We start from the raw sequence: 21,047 nt of genomic DNA on the forward strand, positions 1-21,047 counted from the left end.
CAACAAGTGAATCTAAAAATCAAGTGAATAAAAAATCTAATGAACAGAATAAACTGGTGAATATAATAGAATCAGGGGCATAGAAAGGGAGTGGACTGACAATCCTCGGAGGGAAAGGGGTGTGGGGGGTGCGGGAAGAAACTGGACAAAAATCATACACCTATGGATGAGGACAGTGGGGGGAGGTAAGGGCATGGAGTGGGGTGGGAACCGGGTGGAGGGGAGCTATGCGGGGGAAAAAGAGGAACAACTGTAATAATCTGAACAATGAAGATTTATTAAAAAAATAAAAATTAAATTAAAAAGTTTTAAAAAGCTTTATAATCTACCAGTCAAAATGCATTTGCTTGGCATGAACAGGAATTATTTGCACTGCTATGAGTTTCTCTTAACTTAAGAGCTACTATCCTTTCAGAGTTGTAAAATATAGTCAATAGAAAGTCAATTTAAGGTGCACATTCTGGAATCAGATAATCACTGGAAGGTCTGCTGGACAATTACCAAGATTCCACGGAAAGACACTAGTAATCTTTGTCCATTCCCAAGCCCTGACATGTAGATAAAGCACATGGCAGAAAACACCTGCCACGTAGTATATACTAATTAAATGGTGGCTCCAGTTCTTGTTATTCTTGGGTAACATGATTATTTACCTAGAAAATTCAAGCAAACCTACTAAATGTATCAAGACAGATGTATCATTACTAGGACACTATGCATCCATGGTTTACATTCCTCCCTCTACTGTAAACATAGCAATGATAGATTTTTAATATAAACAAAAATCATAATCATATTCAAAAGCAGAATGATATGCAGGAGCTGAAGACTCGGACAGCCCAGAGTTGGGCTCGTGTGGGATGACAGAGCAAGGTGTCCTCCCTAAAGTTGGACACAAGGACAGGGTTACCCTTTGCCAGCTCAATGACTGCTTCTCCTATCTCCAGTCAACAAGGGACAGGAGCCCCAAGCCACCAACTAAAACCATGCCCTGGACTAGAAATGGTGAGGGGAGGGACAGTAGCAGCAACCAAAACACTGATAGAGAGGAAGATTTGAAGGGGAGGAGGATGGAAATTCCCACATAACATTCAAATTTCAGAAAAGTGAGGAAAATTAATACCAAGACAACAAATAAACTTAAAAACCAGAGATTAATAATAGAGAGTATAATGCAGTCATTAATTGTAGAAGAATAGAGACATAGCAAATGTATTAAAGGAAGGAAAACATTTCAAGGGAAGGTAAATGTTCTAAAGACTGGTCTGTTCCCTGGCCTTTTGTTCTCAGCTCCATTTCCACCCTTCTGCGCTATCTATCCCCCTTTAGGTAAACACACCTTCCCTTTTTGGCTCCTCCAATCATATTCGTAACCACTTTTCTGTACGACATCCCCTGCATTCGTTCTGATTGCCTGAGTGGACACTGATAGAGTTGGCTACACCAGCAGAATATGGATGACATTCAGCATTCTCATATTCGCTGAAATTCAGAGGAGCAATTAAGAAAATGTGAATGCCAGCAGGAACTGACCAGTTATGCTTAAGAGATTAAATCACTTGTCTATAGAAAGGAGGCCAGTTTTCTGTTTCGTATGATTGCAGGTGATTTTAATGTGGTGAGAGGATCACAAATGCTGGAACCAGCCTAACTACGCTCGAATCTCAACTCTGCCACCTCATAAGTGTCCTTGGGCAGAATTTTTTAACTTCTCTGCCTCAGTTTCTACAACTGCAAAGTGGTTGTAATACCATCTCAAAGTGTCATTTGAAGAAAAAAAACGTGAGCTAATGAAGTAAAGGAACATAAACGAGAACCTGGTATATATTTTCTAATTTTAATAAAGGATATATACTTTACCAGGAAACATGTCAAGATGAAAAGAAAAATTTGACAATCTATAAAAAAAGAAATATAAATGATCTTAACATTGTTACATTGATAAGTTTTACAGTGTCACAGGGCTTTAGAAGTCATATTCTATTGGTCACACAAACTGACAAGGGTGTGAATGAGGTGGGGATCATTGTGGGCTATCTTGGAGACTAGCCAACAACATTGGGAATATGAAGATCATTATCATACTTATTGCCAAATTAATTTTTTCCCTGGGTCAGTTAGTAATACATGCAGAAAGAGTAACAGGGACCCTAGCAAATGGTGATTTAAACAAGAAACAGGTTTCTTTATTTCATGTCACATGAAGTCCTGGAGTAGGATGTCCACACTAGTATGGTGGTCAAGGAACCTACAATGACCCAGGCTCCATCCGGCTTTTGGCTCTACAGCCAGCCATGACAGCGGCCCTTCTAGAGCCCCCAGCAGAGACTCCATGTGGCACCAGCGACCCTCCCTTTACACCTCATTGGCCAGAATCCCCACATGCAACTTCTAGCTGAAAGGCAATTAAGTTTTTAGACATTATAGCACCTGCAGTAGATGGAGGCAAAAAAAAAAAAAACAAAACAAAAAAAACAAACACAAACAAACAAGGAAAACTGTTGATTGAGCCTACAGTTCCTGTCACATTTCCTAAGGGCTGATTTTGAACACTGCATTTTCCTGAGGAGGATCATGAGGCAATAAATTATTGGAGCTACATTATAACATAAAAGAAGTACAGAGCCTTAAAAGTAACAGATTCTCATTAATTATTTCTTGAGTGAATCCATTATATCGTATCAGGTACTTAGCTTCTCTTATAAGCATTAATCTTAATACAAACATTTCCTAAAATGATATTGTATTTGGGGAAAATTTTTTGCCATTACTTGGAAGTAAAAGGATTATAAAACAACACAACTCTATGTAATTTACTTTTCTCTTAACTTCAGGGTTTGTATTCCAGTTTGGATCTGGGCATGAAATGCTAAGCCCAGCTACACTCAGCTCTCTGCTTCCTCTACCACCCTCTGTGCCCCCAACCTTTCCCCTACATTCCTGCCCTCACACACAAGTTCTTATTCTATCATTTTTCTTCTTGGTTCAGATTTTTCCTTTTTTAAGGAACTTTAAAAAAAGGTGATAGAGCAAGCTGACTAAATATATTCCCTTTAGAGAAAAAAAAAATGATGTTATAAGAAACTTTGTGAAAGAGACAACCCAAAAAACAAACTGCATTCTGAAAATACCATGAAATGCCAACATAGCATTTCTGTACTTCAAAAAAATGTCCAACTTTTATGCCAAAATTGACTTTAAAATTGAAGCTGTTAAAAATACACACTTAATTTAGTAGCTTTTAATTCACAGGGCTTTTTCATGGGTGGGGTTGCAAAGTGGCGAGTTGAAATCTGCCACAGAGGAATATACTGCCTCTGTAAAAGTCAGACTTTTTACTAAGAATAGACTTGTGGGCTGCGAGATAATTAAAAAGTGCTTGGCATAATTGAAGTTCTGGTGAGGAAATGATTAAAGTCATGGCCTTGCCTGTTGGGTGTATACAAACTACTTTAAAACTTGGATACTGGAATGTATGGCTTTAAAAGTACTACATTAAGATGAAAAATATATAAAATGCCACCAATACACCATACTTTCATTTTTCAATAGAACTAGAATCACTAAAATATTATATGGATTTTACATGAATAATGAAACTTGCTATACCTATTATAAATATAGAAAAACATCTCTTTTTTTTTTTAGGATAGCTTATTCTTTTACTCAAAAGAGGCAATGGAAAATAAATTTCAGAAAAATGTTTACTTTGCCATTTTAGCATTAACAAACATTTTTTCTATTATTCAGTTTTCCTACCTAGCTTTGTGAGACACTAACATTTAAAAGTACTGAACAGTAATTCTTATTAGTATAAGAACCAGATACTATTTCTTCCTTGGACTGAATTATTTGAAGTTAAAGAATTAATCTTTCTTTTAAAGATTAAGCAATATGCTTAGGTAACTATTACCATGACTACTTTGGGGAGTAGGATCTGGGGTGAGAAGCAGCTGAAGTAATACTTTCCACATCACATTTTTAAGTATCATTTGAAATTGTTTTAAAATAAATATTTATTAACTTAATAATTAAATTATTAATTATAAAATTAGGGTGAAACTTTATAAGATCAAAAATCACAAAGAAACTGAAACGTAAGTTGTGAAAAAAGAATTACCTTGACTGAAACTTGAAAAGTAACTTTATATATATGAACAAGTTTCAAAACAGTAAGATCCAACCTACACCTAGAATTATCATCTTAAAACCAAATAGGAAAACTGAAACGATTACATGTTTTTGTGTTCTAGTATTTTTTTAAAAAAAATCTATCCTAAAAATCAAGAAACCACAAATTCCTTCTCATTATCAGGTAACTTGTTAACAAAAGGAAAGACCACCTTCCTCACCTTTCTATTAGTAATTACGAAGTCTCATTAACATGCTTTTATTACTAGTCTCGGGGTTCCCAGGCTAGGTGTGGACTTCATGAAATCAGTTAAAGATAAATATATAAATTAAATGATTATGTTATACATAGTTACAGCATTAACTTACATTTTAAAGTGATATTTATATTGCACTTTATAAAACCAATAAATGATAGGACTTACAATCCCAGACTAAATTATTAAGGAGTTGGAAGCGGAGAGGATGGGAAAGTAGCAAATTCCTTATCTCTACGAAAAGGCACCAAAACAAAATAACAATGAAATAGGCACAATTTTGCAGGCAAATGTGAAGAAAAAAAGTATGCAGAATTGGTAATATTTATACCATCTAATTATAATTCAAGGCAAAAAGCATGAAATAAGACAATAAAATCTATTTCAATAGCATAATTTGTAATAAAAACAGAAGGCAATTTTGTGGCTACCCACAAAGGATTAAAAGTTCAATAGCCTTGGATATTTTTATGACAAAGTAGATAATATCTAAATAATAACATATCAAATTCTGTAGAATAAAAGTACTGCACGTAGAGGGGGAAATAGGCAGAAACACACATACAGTGGGAAACTTTATATACACCAGCATTCATCTATGACAGACAAAATGGACAAAATAAGGAAGGTTTACGAAATTAAAAATGGAGTAGACAACGATACTCAATAAATTCCCAAGAGCAGGAATTTACAAAGACCATATTTTTACTATAACATAAAAATTAAAGCAAGAAAATCTTTGAAAACAAAAATACAAACCACACACACACACACACACCTCACTATTATTATGGAAAGTGGTCAGATATAAGCTGAACACATTAGAGTCTCTCATTATCTAAACGGGATAAAAGTAAATTATCTCAATGGGTTAAAATAGACATACAGATATGTATCATCTATGTGTCAGTAAGGATATACCAAAAAAACCAAACAACCTTGTTTGTTACTTTAGAGACTGTTAAGCACTCACTCATTATTCTAAAAATTGAATGGAGCATTTCAGCTTTTTATGTCAGGATAATCCAACAGTTAATGAAGTAAAGTGTTTATATATATATAGAGAGAGAAGTAGTAATGAATCAATGCAGAAGAATAAGAATTAGAAAACCATCTTAAGATTCCCTAATAAAATAATGGATCTTGGCAAAGATCATCAAAGGTTGCTTAGAAAGAACCATTCAGTAAGAAGTTAATGTGATTCTTTTTAATGGATAAATCAGTCTGACATTCACTGACCTATTTTAACGTTAAAAGAGACATGTGTGATACCTTCAAGAATAAAGAATTAAAATAAAAATTTTTAAAAAGTACCAACCAATGAATGTATAAATAAGTGTAATAACAAAAATTAAAAAAATAAAAAAATAAAATAACAGGACAACCAACCATTATATTAGCTCCTAATGTGAATCTATTGAACATATAAAGCAACACTTACGCAGTATTCTCACCAAAAAGATTAAAAACTTAATTCAATCAAGATTTTTAATCTAACTACTGGTTTAGAGAAAATATGGTAGAGAAACATGTTAAATAATGCCATAAAGATATAATCATCTAAATACAGACTGTACGAAATTCTATAGGTCAAATTATATGATTTATCCTATAAATAAATGTCTGTAATGATAAGCTAGGGGAACTGTTATAGATGTAGGAGACATGTCCACCAAATGCAATGTGTGGATTTTGTTTGAATCCTGATTTGTAAATATCATTTGTAAAAATATATTTTAAACACAAATAATATTTAATAAAAGTACAATGTTAACTATTAATATTTATAATTATAATCTGATACTGCCTATTTAGAAAAGTCAAGAGAATCAATTGGAAAGCTAACAGAATTACTTAATAATGTTACTCAATATAAGATTTAAAAATTATAGTATTCAAAAAAATAATAATAAAAAAAAATAAAAAATAAATAAAAAATAAATAAAAATTATAGTATTCATATACACTGAGTGGCCAGATTATTATGATCTCTGAATGCATAATAATCTCGCCACTCAGTGTATATATTAGAGGCCCGTTGCATGAATTCGTGCATGGGTGGGGTCTAGTCAGCTGGCCAGGGGGAGGGTACATGGGTAGTTGGCCGGCCTGCCTGCTGGTTGAACTCCTGGCCGAGGGGAAAATTTGCATATTAGCCTTTTATTGTATAGGATATACACTGAGTGGCCAGATTATTATGCGTTCAGAGATCATAATAATCTGGCCACTCAGTGTATACTCTTAACCACTAGTAGAAGCTAACAATTCTTGATAGCTACACAAGAAAATCCAAAATACTTAGAAATAAATTTACAAAGAAATATTTCTAAACAGTTGAAGAATAATAGAACTTATATAGATAGATACCAATACTTAAATTGAGAACTAGGGTTAATAAACTCTATTTTATAACTGTCCCCCATTGCTTTAATAATTATTAAACTTTAAATGTGCTTTCACCCACTTACAATAAACCTCATTCCTTACTCTCTTATCAATCTATTAATCAATAACATATGATAGGTAACTTGATTATTTGTTAATATTAGCAAAAATGTCTCTACTGGGCAATCCCAAAATCATTAGCTGAAGTATGCGGTTATAGAATTGCCCCATCAACAGTTAGAGAATCAAAACTGGATCTTTGTTTTAATAATTTGGGGTTTGCTAATTCGTTTCTAAACTATTTGGGAACAGAAAGTTGTTACAGCCTCATAAGGTTTCATTATGGGGGACACAGACTTTATCATTTCCTATGGCCTAGCCAGTGGTCGGCAAACTCATTAGTCAACAGAGCCAAATATCAACAGTACAGACTGAAATTTCTTTTGAGAGCCAAATTTTTTTAACTTAAACTTCTTCTAATGCCACTTCTTCAAAATAGACTCGCCCAAGCCGTGGTATTTTGTGGAAGAGCCACACTCAAGGGGCCAAAGAGCCGCACGTGGCTCGCGAGCCGCAGTTTGCCGACCGCTGGCGCCCTAGCCTCATTAAACAAAGTTCTGCAGTCACTACTAACATACATACAGCACCACCAGCAGCAACCTGATGATTATAAAACAGCTTAGGGAATCTTGTTGTCCCTGGCCATTCCAGTTACCCTAATCTGAGCATTCAGTGATTAAACTGTCCAATTAAAATCTAATCCTAGCAGGAATTAGTGCCATAATCATAGGCTACTGCTCTTGCTGCGTATTTATCATACCATCAAAGGATATCACGTTGAATCAATTAAACTCTAATGTGTGAACACATTCTATTAATCTTGTACATCATCCTTCAGCTAAGTATCACAGTAAACTCTCAATTTATTATTGGTTCAACTATTCTGTAATAAATAAAACATGTCAGTAAACTAGACCAGACATAAGTTTACATGTTTTATAAACGAAGAAATTTTCTGAGAACCGTACAGAGAACCTGTACTTATCAACTGAAATATACTAATAAAGTTATCCACAGACTTAGAATTTTTAAAAGTTGGTAAAATTACAAATAAACCATTCAACCACACATATCATTTTGCTTTAGTCATATTCCCACTGCAAATGACATTATCTCAACTATTGCAAAACCAAACACTGCACCACACACAATGTAAATTATGTGTCCCTTTCTATGAGAAAAAAATATGTAATACACGAAGAGAGAACAGAAGAGAAACTGGGGTGCTAAACAGGCTAAAAATACTACTTTCTGCTCCCATATAAGTGATTATGAGTAGTCTAGATGAGCCACACAAGAGAGGAAGGTACGGGGATTCTGGCTCACATACATATTATCTCAAGAGCCAAAGGCATCTGGAGTTAGTACCACTTCTCTCCCCAGGGATGTGAGAAGATATTCAGAGTCTTTCACAAGTGATAGGCTAAAACATAGTGGATATGCTACCATAGTACGAATTGCTTAAGGCAAAGGTTCCCAATCAGTGCCATAAATGGGTTGCAAATATGAAGTTGCCGATCTCAAATTGTAAAGTGGAGTGATTTCGTCAAGACCTATGTGGCTAGAGCTCTGGGCCAGACACTTCTGGCTATACTAGTAAGCATCCGCCTACATTTACTATAGTTTAGCATTAAAAAATTTATTTTCTATGTGTCATGGTTTTTAAAAGGTTAGGAAGCACTGTTGTAAGGGACGGAAATAGGTCTTAATCATCTTGGTATACTCAGCATCTAGCAGCTGCATTTTCTGAGGGTGCAGGTGCCAATGCTAGACATGGCTAAAAGCTGAGAATTCAGGCTTGGCACTTGGTAGAAGTCTGCTTCTGTGGCTCAGAGAAATGGAGCCTTTGGTGGCTTGTAAGAAATGAGGGGAAAAATAGGAGACTGAGCATCTCAAACACTGAGCATCTGTCCTCATCAAGCTGTTTTCTGAACTCTGAAGCCTGTGTGAGGCAACTGTCCAAAATCTTCACCTATAAACCTGTGAAAAGCAGAATTACTTGCAATCAGTGCTGAAGAGCAAAAGACCCAGACTCAGTTCGAAGTCCAAAAGAGAAATGCCATGGAAAAGAGGTGACCAGAAGTAGACTGAGTCTTACCTAAACCGTAACCAAGCCTTAAATCATTAATTGGATTATCTGACCGGCCCATCCTTAATCTGCTTAAAGGCAAAAGGATAGACCCTCTCTGTCAAAAAATAAGTCATATTTAGCTTCGACAGCCTTTTAATAGAAGGAAATTTGCAATAAAAATATTTGATTGACTTAGATGAATCAAAAGAGAGAAAAAGGAACATAAAACAAGTGGATCATTTCTGACACCCATTTTTTTAGATCCATTTTTCTAGCACACTTGCACTGCAAAACATTTTAAGACTTTCATACATAAGGAGTATGAAAAATGGATCTAAAGTAAATAAATAAAGAGTGCCAGAAATGGTAAGAATGGGAGTAGCCCAGCCAGCCAGTGTGGCTCAGTGGTTGAGCACTGACCCCTGAACCAGGAGGTCACAGTTCAAAATAGGGTACATACCTGGGTTACAGGCTCAATCCCCAGTGTGGGGTGTGCAGGAGGTGGCTGATCAATTATTCTCTCACCATTGATGTTTCTATCTCTCCCTCTCCCTTCCTTCTGAAATCAATAAAAAAAAATACATTTTTTTTTTAAATAGGGGCAAACATAAAAGACTTTTTTCTTATTTTTAATCAATTTGAAAGATAAGCGTCAAAGCAAAAATAGTAACAATGTATTGTAAGGTTTATAAAATATGTAGGAGTAAAATCTTGTAACAACAGCAAAAAGGATGGGAGAGAGACAGTGAAATTATACCAATTGTAAGTTTCCTAGAATATATGTGAGGTGGTATGCTATTACTTGAAGGTAGACTATGATGACTAAATATGTATTTTTAAACCCTAGAGAAGTCACTAAAAAACAAAAATTAAAGGAAAACATAACTAATAAGCCAATAATGGAGATAAAAATTAAATAAAATGATATTTAATTAATCAAAAATAGGCAGGAACAGAAGTAAAAGTGAAAATAAAGTAACAAATGGGAATATTAGAAAACAATTAGCAAAATAGATTTCAATTCAATATTATTAATTACATTAAATGTAAATGGTCTAAACACCCCAATAAAAAGCAGAGATTGCCCTAGCCAGTTTGGCTCAGTGGATAGAGCATCAGCCTGTAGACTGAAGGATCCCAGGTTCGATTCCAGTCAAGGTCATGTACCTTGGTTGCAGACTCCACTCCAGTCAGGCCCTGGTTGGGGCGCATGCAGGAGACAACCAATCTATGTGTTTCTCTAACATTGATGTTTCTCTCTATCTTTCCCTCCCTCTTCCACTCTCTCTAAAAATCAATGGAAAAATATCCTCGGGCGAGGGATTAAAAAAACAAAAACAAAATAGAGATTGTCAGATTTGCTTCTATAAGAAAATTATTTTAAATATAAAGGCATAGATAAGTAAAATAATAGTATTAAAAGTAAAAGTCATTGCATAGAATAACTAATTAAAATAAAGCTGGAATGACTCTATTAATATGAAGTAAGCAGACTTCAGAGCAAGGAATATTACTAGAGATACAGAGAGACATTATATAATGTTGAAGTGTCAATTCACCAAGTCATAATAATCCTAATTGTAAATACACCTAATAATAGAGCTTCAAAATATATAAAGCAAAAATTGATCCAACTGAAAGGGAAACTAGACAAATTCCCAATGATAGTTAGAGACTTCAGCTCTACTCTTCCAGTTACTGAAACAAGTTGGTAAAAATAGAAAAACCTGAAAAATACTATCAACAAATTTGTACTAAAACAAATCTCAAAGGAATAAAATCATATAATGCATATTCTCTGATGACAAAAGAAACTAGAAACCAATTACAGAAATATATATACCGCATTTTCCGGCATATAAGACGACTGGGCGTACAAGACGACCCCCAACTTTTCCAGTTAAAATATAGAGTTTGGGATATACCCACCCTATAAGATGACACCCAGTGTATAACACGACCCCCGAGTTTTGAGAAGATTTTCCTGGGTTAAAAAGTCGTCTTATATGCTGGAAAATACGGTATATGAAAAATCTCCAAGTGTCAGGAAAGTAGAAAGATAATTAGAAAATCCCCAACTGCCTCAGAATTAGAAATAAATTGATATGTAATGCATGAATTAAATATTAAATCAAAATAGAAAGCTAAAAATATTTGAACTAAAATATAATGTAGATGTGATATACCAAACCATAGATAACCAGTGCTTAAAGGGAAATTTCATATATATAATTGCAGCAGTGGCATCAACAATTCTGTTTCAAGAACTTGAAATTTTTCATGGTATTTGGTAGAATAATTCACATCTAGGCATTTGTTGTAAAGTAATAATTAGATGCAGACAAGGAATTGTGCATGATGATATTCATTGAAGAAAAATATATAACAGAAAACATGGAAACAACATAACTATCCAACAATGGAGCAATAATCAATATATTATAGTGTATTCAGAGATAATAGGATAATAGGTCCCATTGGTAGTGTGTAAAAATTCTTATTCTACCCCACCTTTTCAAAAGCAGGAATTACCTTTTTAAAATTATTGTAGGAAAAATAATGAGAGATTAGTTTTTTTACATGTTTTACATTATTTTATTTATATTTCTTTGCTAATAAGTCTGATTATCTTGTAAACATGTTTATTGGGCATTAGTGATTCCTGAGTTGTCTTTTTTTTTATTCTTTGGCTCTTTTATCTGATGGACATTCATATTTTATTAATTTGTAAGAGCTTCTTTACATGTTAGTCAGGAAAAAGAAAGTCTATCATTGTGTCTATTATGCTCCCAAGAATTATCCCAAGAGTTATGCTTGGTAGTTTATAGTAGAGAGCACCTGGGAAGGCACATGAGCATTTCTTTAATTATTGTCAGCTGAATTCAGTGGCATTGGCAGAGCCACGTCCTGGAAACACACCTTGCCAGAGGCAGGTGTGTTGTCAACCTGACCTTCAGCTCAGGCACCAGGGGGTGGGTTTCATCATCTAAATCCAGCCAGGAACAAACCTGATTATCCAGGCCCACCCAAAAGTGATGGTTACAAAGAAGCCACAAGAATGCACATAATCTCCTTTGTCTTGGGCTTTAGTAAAACTTCCTGGTATTTTGCTATATAAAATAAATGTGCTGTATTGGCTCTGGGTCACTGTCTCTCCATCAGAGGATAGCTGTCCCACCCTGCCCCAGCTTTTTCCTTCTATCTCTGTGTCTGTCTCTATCTTTCATTTTCTCAATCCCCAGCAGCCCCTACTCAGGAACTGGACTGCTCTCTAGCCGCACTGGATGTGAAAAAGAGAGAAATATTTATAATTTATGTCAGCTAATTTAAAATTCTTATTTCTTGAAATGCTTCAAGTTCTGATAGTGTTCGAGCTAAAACATCATTTTTCAAGTAAGAAAGGATCAAAATAAAAACCAAATTAGACTTGTAACATAGAAATAAATTTTTTCAAGTTTTAAGGTAATTGATTGTGCTTATTTGTAGAAGTAAACACAAATATTTTAAAAATAAAAAAAGTTTTAGATAGTATTATATTCAGGTGACATTAATAAATTTTTATTACCATTAATTATTAAAATAAAATCACTATTTTTAAAATATTATTTATATATACCTAACTACCTTGGGTTTTGATGCCTTTTTTACTTAGTTCTTAAAAAAAATTGAGCATTTTTTTAAATGATAGGAAAAGATATCTACTTTACAAAAAATGTTGCAAAAAATAAACTTGAAGCTTGCAAAAAAGTGATTACAGTATATAATTACAATGTTTTTAATCAAATAATGTGTGATAGTTAATCACAGGTTTAATTTTTATAGTTTAAACCACAATCTGTTGTCAATATTAACTTCATCTTATAACAACAAACTAGATATAGAGGTTCCTAACATTGCTTCCTCCCTTCAAGCCCCACTATGCAAAAGAAGCAAAGGAAGATACTTGAGTTATTTTTTAAAAGTAAAACTAATCACAATTTTAAGATCTCTTAAGTTTTAAAGGGGAAAAAATGTTACTTATTCATCTTTAATATTTATTTGTCTTTTGTGGAAGTGTTAAATCTTAACATCCCACAACAAACTGTAATCTTATATAATAAAGAGGTGATATGCAAATTGACCCTCACACCCTCATAAGATGGCTGCCTATGACCAGGCCAGCAGGGGGGTTAGTGAGGGATGACCAAACAACTGAACAGCCGGCTGCATGGGGCAAACAGGCTGGCAGGGGGATTAGTGAGGGACAACCAAATGACTGAACAAGCAGGCTGCGTGGGGCGACCAGGCCGGCAGGGGGGGTAGTTGGGGGCGACCAGGCCAGCAGGAGGGCAGTTGGGGGCAACCAGGCTGGCAGGGGGGGCAATTGGGGGTGACCTGGCTGGCAGTGGGGGGAAGTTAGGGGCAACCAGGCCGGCACACAGAGGCAGTGAGGGGCAATCAGGCCGGCGGGGGGCGGAGGGGCTGTTAGGGTTGATCAGGCAGGCAGGCAGGTGAGCGATTAGGAGCCAGCGGTCCAGGATTGTGAGAGGGATGTCTGACATCACCCAAGGGGTCCTGGATTGGAGAGGGTGCAGGCTGGGCTGAAGGGACCCTCCCCCCATGCACGAATTTCATGCACTGAGCCTCTAGTGTTAAATAAATCAAAACCACTGCCTTTTATACTTAGGATTTAAGCAACTGTCCCAATGCATAGTATCAAAAGAAAAGACAACACATGGGATTTGATTTAATTCTTAGAAAAGAAAAAGAAGAGAAATTCCTCAAACTACCTAAAGCAAGAGCCCACTCTACCTTCCTGACTCTCTCCTAGTACCCACTCTCTCCCATTTCCACTGTGGCCTCTAGAACATGTCTGATACATAAGGTGCACCCTGAATCTTCTCAGTCTCTACCTCTGTCTGAAAGGAAACCCAACCCTTCACCTAGGAAACTGCCTCCTTGCAGTCCTCAAGAGTGAAAGATAGTCACTCTCCCAGACTGTATAATTTCCCTGCCTTTCTTAAGTGAGTGCCATGGTCCTGCTTTGAAGCTCAGAACTAAAGGCAATATCACCATTCCTCCATCTATGTATCCATCCAACACATATGTACTAGTGCCTGCTATGTACCAGACTACAGAACTGAAAATCCTCAGAGAGATCAAAATCTACTGAGATAATCACACTCAAAATATAATTGCCAATTATGAAAGAAAAGAATAAGAAGGTATATGAATAGTACAATTTAGTCAGGCCAAGAGTAGGGGAACTGGGGAGCATTTCAGGATGAGAAAAGGAAGGAAAGAATGAACTGTTTTCAAGGAAGGAAGTACAACTGGACCTAGTGGGTGAGGAAGAGAATGGTTTGAGGCTGAGGAGGTTTGCAGGGCCTGGAGGCCATGAATGTGAGGGCCAGAATGTGCAGAGTCTTGAGGGTCACATTGAGGACTTTGGAATTTATTCTAAATGCAATCAGAAACCACTGTTAGTTTTTAGAACTTAATTCCTTATCACAGCCATCTACTTATCTGCTCACATTTAATCAGGATGCTTTTTCTTCAGCTCCACCCCAAATCCTTCCAAATTCTAGACAGTTTCAACATCTAAGACTTCAGTTACTCAACACCCTGGACTACAGTGACTCATCTCCACCTCAAGCAGGCTTCTCCTCATTTTTTCCTAGTCCCATACTACTCTACCTCTGAAATCAAATTCCAATACTATTTCATTCTCAGACCAAACCTCTCACCAATCCTATTCTTCCATTCCCACACCTTTCAGGTCTGTCATTCAACCTTTAAAAATTTTATCTGAATAGGGGGAAAAAAATGGAAGAGTAACAATTTCATTAGGACAAAAAGTTATTCGTATTTTTCCCATCCCTACCAAGGCATTTAGCATTTAGGCTTCTCTGTACCTACCTCCATGCTGATACCCACATATGTGAACTTATGTACACAGATGCTTGTTTTGATTACAAAAAGTGAATCATGCCCTAGCCAGTTTAGCTCAGTGGATAGAGCATTGGCCTGCAAACTGAAAGGTCCCAGGTTTGATTCCGGTCAAGGGTACATGCCCGGGTTGTGGGCTTGATCCCCAGTAGGGGACTTGCAGGAGGCAGCCAATCCATGATTCTCTCTCATTGTGGATGTTTCTATCTCTCTCTCCCTCTTCCTTCCTCTCTGAAATCAATAAAAATATTTTTAAAAAATGAATCATGTTGAATACATAATTCTGTGACTTGTCTTCACCTAAAAATAAAAATCATGAACTAATCTCAAGCCAGCAAATATACAGACTGAATTCATTCTTTAAATTGCTGCACATTATTCAAGGTACAGTTGCTGCCTGTAGTTCCCCTCCCAAAGGGACTTCTCTTACTTGCTGCAAAAAACTTGCTGATCCAGAAAAACCTTGAAGTGCGCTCTTCAGTGGAGCAAAGTGCTTCCAGTTTTTATAGGTGGAAAAAAACTCATGCTTGCAGCTGAAAGTCTGGGGACAGAATGGTTTCTCCTAGCACTTCAGTGGAGGATAATAGGTCTCAGGCCCATGAGAATGAAAACCATCATGCATTTCACCACTTGGTTTGCTGCTGCCCAAGAAATACACAAGGCAGCCTGCTGGCAGTTACTGAGGGAACCACAAGCATGAGTATGCAAGGAAAATGAAAACTCACTTATGGGGCTTGGAAAGAAAAGATGGCCAGCAGAAGAGAAACTGGAGATGCCTACTGACGTAGAACTAATGGAAGGAAGAAACAGGAGAGAATTTTAATGAGAATATAATGGAATTACAGCACTAAAAATGAACACTTTCAGGAACTACAAAACAACAACATGATTTAATTATAAATTCAATATCTAACAGAAGAAGAGAATGACTGCCCTTGAGAAGCATATTAGTGACAGATACCATGAGAAAAAAGACAAGTTGCATGGAAGTCAGATCCAGCAGATTAAAGGAGAAAAGGAACATGTGGAGATGTAATCTATATATATAAAGAGCAGGGTCATAACATCCACAATGACCGGAGGCTCCACCGAACGCCAGGCAGTGCGTGCAGCAGGTGAGCAGGCTGAACTGCTGACCTCTCGGAGAGAGAGAGAGGCAGAGTTGATCAGCAGTGGCAGCGGCTGCTGGCAAGGCCGAAGACAGAAACAGGGTGGTCAGACCCTGCTTCTCTCTCCCAGCCTCGCTAGCAGCCAAGCCTCTCTCTCTCTCTCTCCCAGAGGTCAGCAGTTCAGCCCACTTGCAGATGCTGATCAGCCCCGCCTCAATGATCAGGCCCAGAGATAGGCCCGGAGATGCTGATTGGCATAGAAACTGACCAATCAGAACCAAATCTGGGTGAATTGCGAGGACCTAATGGCTGCATAGGAGGTGGGGCTTTTTACCCTGACTGGCATAGAAACCAACCAATCAGAACCAAATCTGGGTGAACTGTGAAGGCAGAACCTAAGGTGGGGGCTGAGGAGGGGTTTTAAGGGCAACAGCTCTTTGGTGTAAGGTGTAAGAAAGTGATTCAATTTTTAATGACCGGTTTGGCAATATAGTGCAAATGGCTGGCTATCATTCCAGATATAGGGATTATGTGTTTTTGTCTGCCAAGAGCATCTCCTCCTGCTGAAAAAGGCTTCCCCCCCCCCACCCCCGCCATTTAAGCAATCCTATTTTATATAATCTATCTATACTAATTATCTATACTAATAAAAGAGTAATATGCTAATTAGACCGGGTCAACTGGCCATCTTCTGGACATCCGACTTCCTTTTGGACAAAGCCATGGTGGTGGGGGCCAAGGCAGAGGCAGTTGGGGCGATCAGGCCGGCAGGGGAGGGCAGTTGGGGGCGAGATCAGGCCAGCAGGGGAGGGCAGTTAGGGGTGATCAGGCCAGCAGGGGAGAGCAGTTAGGGATGAGATCAGGCCAGCAGGGGAGGGCAGTTAGGGGTGATCAGGCAGAGGCAGTTAGAGGCTATCAGGCAGGCAGGCAGAAAGGTTAGGGGTAATCAGGCAGGCAGGGGGACAAGGTAGAGGCGATCAGGCCAGCAGGGGGGGCAAGGTAGGGGCGATCAGGCTGGTGGGGGGTAAGGTAGAGGTGATCAGGCCCACAGGGGGGCAAGGTAGGGGAGATCAGGCCAGCAAGGGGGCAAGGTAGGGGCGATCAGACCAGCAGGCAGAGGGGTTAGGGGCAATCAGGCAGGCAGGCAGAGGGTTTAGGGGCAATCAGGCAGGCAAGCAGGTGAGTGGTTAGGAGCCAGTCATCCCGGATTGCAAGAGGGATGTCCAACTGACGGTTTAGGCCCAGTTCCTGTGGAATTGGGCCTAAACTGGCAGTTGGACATCCCATGAGGGGTCCCAGATTGGAAAGGGTGCAGGCCGGGCTGAGGAACCCCCCCTCTGTGCACGAATTTCATGCACCAGGCCTCTAGTCTATAATAATAAAAAGGTAATATTCTAATTAGACTGGACGTCATTCTGGATGTCCTTCCTGACAAAGCCGGGGCTGGAGGAAAGCCTGCCTGGGTCCCAGGTGCCTGCGGGCAGCCCGAGGGAAGCCGGTGCAGGAGGGAAGCCAGTGCTGGCAGCTGGGGGAATTTTCATGCATCAGCCTCTAGTAATCACATAAACAATAGAAGAAAACTTTTGGGACTTAAGAAAGTCATGAGGTGTCAAGGATGAAGATAAAACCCTGCCAGCCAATAGCAGGAAACTGGAAGCAAAGACACTGCTTAGGGACACCAGGCACTGATTTGGGTCCTCCGTGACACTGAGTTTCATTCATACACCAGAGAGCCCAATATCTGCCTAACGCTTCACATGGAAATATTAAGCACAGATATTGTTGAAGTTCTTCTAGGGTCTGGGAAACTTCTTTGTCATCTGTGTCGCTAGTGTCTGAGTACCAGCCTTAGGGACTTTGCAGTAGTCTTTTTCCTTTCAGCCTGTCTAAAACATTGCAGGTACCAATTTTTCAATGTCATATGCACAAATTACTTTGATACAAATTAAAAATATAAAAAAGAGAATGTATTCATAGGTGAGGTAAATGCATGACTGTTGGGCAAAAACATTACCTTTATTTATGAAACATATACTAGCTGTGTGTCTTTTGACAAGTTACTTAACCTTTTTATGTTTGGGTTTCCTGAAAAGTAAATGGAAAAAAAAAAAGTTAACAGCACTCCTCTCAATCAGGCCTAAAGATGAAATGCACCACACCTCGGACTTTGGCACGTAGAAGTACTCAATAAATAAGAGCAACACTGCTGATGGGCGGCTGCTCTTACACTGCTCCCAACAGAAAAAGAGCACTGTTCACGGAACTTTAATTTTAGAATCAGAAGACTTGAGTTCACATGTGGACTTTAAAACGTAAAAGTTTTATACCACAACCATGGTGCTAACCCCTCTATGCTTGTAGTTTTTCATACCTAAAACAGGAATATGAACAAGTCCTCTGCTCAACATCTATCCATCTAGCTATCCACAAATATCAACTGAGTACCTACTATATTCCAAATATTGTGTAATGGCTGAAACAGAAATATGAATAAGATAGACTTCTACCCCAGGGAGCTCACAGTCCAGTGAACAATACTCAAGAACCTTAGTTCCTTTCACCTGAGGATTTCTTAAGGCTCACTTTGCCTTGGGAGATGAAAAAAGGACGACAAGGGTCAAGCATGTGTTTTAGTACAGGCACTATGATTTTTTTTCTTTATTAAAAGCAACACTAACATTGTCAGCAAATGTTGGGAAATAAAATTACTATATTTTTCTATTTTAAGAAAGATACTATGAAGCAGTTGGGTCATTGGGAAGTAAGCCCCTGCAGATGATATGGCATTCTTAGGAGTGAGGGGACCAGAGAAAAGCAGGCCCCCAATTCTGATGGGAGAAGATGAAACATCTTGGGGAGATGGAGCTTTGTTCAGAAGCTGGACTGCGTAGTACTTAGAATGATCTTTTGAGACCCGAGTGCCCTTGGAATAAACAGCTCCACTGTTTGAGAGGAATCACTATTATGTGATCCCTTCTCAACTACATCCATCCCCTTTTGGAGCATCCTGTCTTGGCACTTGTGGGAAGCAAGTTCTTGGTATCTCTATGTCATCTCAAAATAAAGACCTTATCCTAAAGCTTCTTATTAGGGTGCTTATTTTGATCATCTCATGTGAGTTGGCCCTGGGACAACGTTTTCAAATGTCAGTTTGCATTTAATAGCTAAGACTTAAAATTGTATATTTAAACCTCACAAATTATAATGGTATCTTAGCATATACCTGAAGCAATATTAAGTACATCAAGACATGAGGTATCTTTAGAAAGAATGTAACTATACATTATTAAAAATTCATATCCAGAGTATTTTCCTTTATTATATTAAAACATTTTTAGCTACACAATGTAAAACGATGATCTACATTATTTAAAATCATGTATTTAGCTCATAATTAACAAGAGATTTCTTACAAATTCACTTGGATGGTGGCTACAGACACACAAAGAATGATTCTGGCTTCTTTTCTGTATGTATAAAAAATATTTGAAAAACCAATATAACTTAACTAGAAATTAAACCAGAGCTAAGTAAAAATTATCCAGCAAAAAAGAATGCTAACATCTCGTTTAAGTTTCAACTGGATAATAAAATTTAAAAAAATCTTTACATAAAAATTCTAATACCACCACCCACAAATCATAAAGTATAACAACAGGTAGTGTATTTTTTACTTAATCACTTTTTTGACTCACAATAAAAACCTGTTGCTTATAGAAAATCAATTCGACAATTTATCCAAACATTGTTACATAAGAAGTTTTAAGAAACTGTAAATAATTCTTAATACTCTCATTTTGATTCTCCGACTTTTCAAGACTATGTTGTATTTCTTTCAAACGTACTTCCTGATGTTGTGTTTTCTAAATAAAAAAGAAATAGATAATCAATAATGACATTCATATCAAAGGATAGTCATAATATAACATTTATATATACAATAATTGACTACATGAATTTTAATTTTTTAAAAGACTCCTAACCATCTGATGTGTTTGTTAATAACTTATCTTAGAGCTCACTTTTCTTTACAATACAGAAAAAGTAAATGGATGATATTTACTGTGATATACTTTTTTGTACTACATATTCATTTAGCCCCAAATTATTACACATTTAACATGATTAACTTAATAAGTGGGTTTTAAAGTTGTCCTAATTTCTCACATCTAACATGACATTTTAATACTAGTTTTTGCCATTTTCTCTACCTAAAAATTCATATTTTATAACATTAAAATGACTTTTGCTGTCTTAAAAATGGACAGAATTCCAGCTTTGATAATATAAACATTTTATTTTTTGAATATTTCATAAATAAAATGAACTCTTAATATTATAGATATTCTTTATTTAAAAAAATTAAAAACATAATAAAGTTTTAAAATAATCAGTTGCATATAAATTTCCAAGATATCATTTAGCTTCCAACTAAAACATAGACACCTTGAGAAGAAAAATCTTTTATCTCCCTCCCATCAGGTGTTCAATAATACCTGACATCTTCTGAAACTGAGCAATGCTCAATGACCCTCAAGTGAAGTAGGTGGGATGAAAAAATGTGCTAGTCTAGGCTATACAACGTCACAGAATGAATATAATGCATCTTTGTAGATGTAGAACATCAATTTTACTCAACAATTTAGAGGAAAAGATACTAATACAAGCCACATATTGTGAGGCAGAATGCAAAATGTGCATACATTTAGGATAACACATAAGACTCCAAAGTCATTTCAGGCTTCAGGAAGGTTGGCCTGAGTTAAGCTGCTGAAGACACCCTTAAGTCTGTGCACTCACTCTGCCCCCCACTGGAACACTTGGGCAAAAAAATCTATGAAGGCCTGCTACATGGGCAGGGCACTGTGGCAGACACCAGATACAATCAATTATGAGACAGGCTCTCTGGGTGTTTACAATTCAATTGGAGGTAAGGTAGGTATACAAAATAAATACTGAAAGGGACAGAATACATAAACTCCTTTTTTAGCAATATCTAAATCTATGCTTAGCATTCTAGATTTTTACTACTGTAAAATTTTTCAGGTTTAATAGAGTATCAAATATTAAATCTATTTATTTTGGCAGCTTTAGCCAAGTATTGGG

General features: G+C 37.0%; 1 protein-coding gene across 2 annotated transcripts in view; it reads right to left on the minus strand.

The window, feature by feature from the left end:
• Positions 1–19,583: 19,583 nt before the first annotated feature.
• ODF2L (outer dense fiber of sperm tails 2 like) overlaps positions 19,584–21,047 on the minus strand; it is a 40,215-nt gene continuing 38,751 nt past the window's right edge. For both annotated transcript variants that reach the window (XM_028142549.2, XM_054721237.1), the window contains one exon: positions 19,584–19,804. In XM_028142549.2, the coding sequence (XP_027998350.2) occupies positions 19,676–19,804 (129 nt within the window). In that variant the 3' untranslated portion in view covers positions 19,584–19,675. The remainder of the gene's footprint in view (positions 19,805–21,047) is intronic.

Source organism: Eptesicus fuscus, chromosome 9 (assembly GCF_027574615.1).
Source record: "Eptesicus fuscus isolate TK198812 chromosome 9, DD_ASM_mEF_20220401, whole genome shotgun sequence".
Lineage (NCBI taxonomy): Eukaryota > Metazoa > Chordata > Mammalia > Chiroptera > Vespertilionidae > Eptesicus > Eptesicus fuscus.